Source organism: Felis catus, chromosome A2, assembly GCF_018350175.1.
Source record: "Felis catus isolate Fca126 chromosome A2, F.catus_Fca126_mat1.0, whole genome shotgun sequence".
Classification (NCBI taxonomy): domain Eukaryota; kingdom Metazoa; phylum Chordata; class Mammalia; order Carnivora; family Felidae; genus Felis; species Felis catus.
The window spans coordinates 157,777,290-157,779,875 of record NC_058369.1 but is presented as its reverse complement, the minus strand read 5'-3'; the positions used below and the strand labels follow the sequence as shown (position 1 = coordinate 157,779,875).

General features: G+C 39.8%; 1 protein-coding gene across 1 annotated transcript; it reads right to left on the bottom strand.

Moving 5' to 3' along the window:
- Positions 1-582: 582 nt before the first annotated feature.
- LOC101080959 (olfactory receptor 2A2) lies at positions 583-2,586 on the bottom strand. The gene has a single exon (XM_003983177.2). The coding sequence runs from the start codon at positions 2,476-2,478 to the stop codon at positions 1,549-1,551; it is 930 nt and encodes a 309-aa protein (XP_003983226.1). The 5' UTR covers positions 2,479-2,586; the 3' UTR covers positions 583-1,548.

Here is a 2,586-nt window from a genome sequence, read left to right as displayed (position 1 = left end):
TAAGTGTCCATTGATGGAACAATGAATTTAAAAATGTGGTCAACGAAATACTATTCAGACATAAAAAAGAAGGAAACCTTGCCATTTGTGACAACCTGGATGGATCTTGAGGGCATTATGCTAGTGAAATAAGCCAGATAGGGAAAGACAAATACCATATGATCTCACTTATAGGGGGAGCTGGGAAGGGAAGGGAGGGGAAGGGAAGAAGAAGAGGAAGGAAAGGGAAGAGGAAGGGAAGGGAAGTAAGACAAAACTAGCTCATAGATACAGAGAACGACTGGTGATTGCCACGGGCCAGGGTGTGGGGAATAGGTGAAATGGGTGAAGAGGGTCAAGAGATACAAACTTCCAGTTATAAAATAAAGAAAATGTGGGGATGTATGCAGAGCAAAGTAACTAGAGCTATGAATACTGTATTACATATTTGAAAGTTGCTCTTAAAAGAGTACACCTTAAAAGTTGTCATTACATGAAAAAAAACTGTAACTATGTATAGTGACCAATTTAACTAGACTTACTGTGGTGATCATTTTGCAATATCTGTAAATATTGAATCATTGAAAAAAAGCAGCTCTTATTTATTTTATCAACATTAGCATCATGAAGACAGTTGTTCAAATCTTGTAAATCCAGAGAAACTTCTGTCGCTGTGAAAGAAAGATGATGTTAGATATGTCATAGCTATCTCCTGATATTTGGTGCGACCCCAAACCATCTTCTGACAAGTTGGTTCAATAATTATGAAAAATATTGGTGGGAACAATTTCAAGAACTTCAACAGGTGATTCAATCTTCTCTTATTAGAAATTATTTTTAAAAAAGAAATCATTATAACCCAAGAATAAACATAATGTTTGAGCAGCACTCAAAACCCTTACCTCTAGAACCATTTACACGTTTACTGATGAATTTCCTTTATTGAACCAAATCCGAAGCATTAAATATATTTTAGGATTTTTTTTTTACATAGTTTCTCGTTGGATAAACTCTTCCCTTAACATTTTCCCCTTTACTCCTAAATTATTCCATCAAGGAATTTAGCATTTCTCTAAACTCTTCCTTCATCAGACTCACAATTGGTGAGGCAGAGTCCTATAACTCCGCAATGTTTTCTGTATTGGAATCTCAGATCTACTGTGGAAGTTCTTTCTTATGGCATTAATTTTCTGTACTGTGTCCAGCTACCACAAGGTGATAAAAAGTCACATATGTCTAAATACATCAGCCAGAGTCATGCAATGATGTCGGTTTTACATTTAATTTTTTCTCCATACGTGAATATTCCTGGCTGGAAAAGATAAAGAAATTTAATGTTTTTTCAAAGAAAGACTAAATAGTCTGATAATTTAGATGTCCCAAATACTAACACAGTCTCTCGGTTTCAGAAGATACGCTTTTCCGTGGAATTTTGCCCTATTTTTAGAGCTAGAAGATGGACAGTTACCACGTTTAATTCAAACTTCCAAGTGGGAACCTATCTGAATTTTTGCTTCAGCAAACCGCATAATTTAAAAGGAAACCCCCAAACAACATTCTATCTATATTTCACATGGACCTTTTCTTCAGTGCTCTATACAAAGAAGCCTTTACCTGAGCGTTCCTCAGGCTGTAAATGAGAGGGTTCAGCATTGGGTTAAAAAGACTATGAAAAAGGGATAATATTTTCTCTTGCTCTTCTCGTTGTTTGGAATCTGGGACCATATAAACGACCATGGCTATGCCAAAGAAGAGTCCAACCACACAGAGATGGGATGAACAGGTGGAGAAGGCCTTTCTGCGGCCTTCCCCAGACTGGATTTTAAGGATGGCCCAGAGGATGCACATGTAGGAGATTAGCATTAAACTGAGGGGCCCAACTAAGACAAACATACAGGCAGCAAGGATAACCAATTGGTTGATCCATGTGTCAGCACAGGCCAACTTGAGGACAGATAGGATTTCACAGAAGAGGTGATTCACTTCTCGGGGTCCACAGAAGGGCAACCGTAGAAGGAGAATTGCATGTACCAGAGCCAGAATAAATCCACATGACCAGGAAGTGACAGCCAGGACCAGGCACAGTCTCCAGCTCATAATGACAGTGTACTGGAGGGGGTGGCAGATTGCCACAAACCTATCATAAGACATCGCCACCAAGATCAGGCACTCCGTAGCAGCAAAACCCAAATACAAAAATGTCTGCATTACGCATGGAACAAAGGAGATGGTTCTCTTCTGATTCACTAAGTTTGCCAACATCTTGGGGACATTATTGGATGCATAGGAAATGTCAATGATGGCCAGGTGGGAGAGGAAGAAGTACATGGGGGTGCGTAGTCTCGAGTCCAGACAGATGAGTCCCAAGATCATGCCGTTTGCCAACAGGCTAAAGATGTAGAACAGGGAGAAGATCCAGAAGAGGAGCACTTCCATCTCTGCACGGAGCTGGAATCCCACCAAGATGAATTCTGTGACCCATGACTGGTTGCTTCCCATTTCTTAATGACAGTTTGTCAAGGACTGAAGTGTGAGAAAAGGTCATAGGTGGAGAATGGACAAAAATTGGAGTTACTTAGCTCGAAACGAGCTCAGAGAAATCTTGTA

Excerpts from the sequence above, each read along its gene's own strand:
- LOC101080959 (XM_003983177.2), bottom strand. The coding sequence starts at position 2,478 with ATGGGAAGCAACCAGTCATGGGTCACAGAATTCATCTTGGTGGGATTC.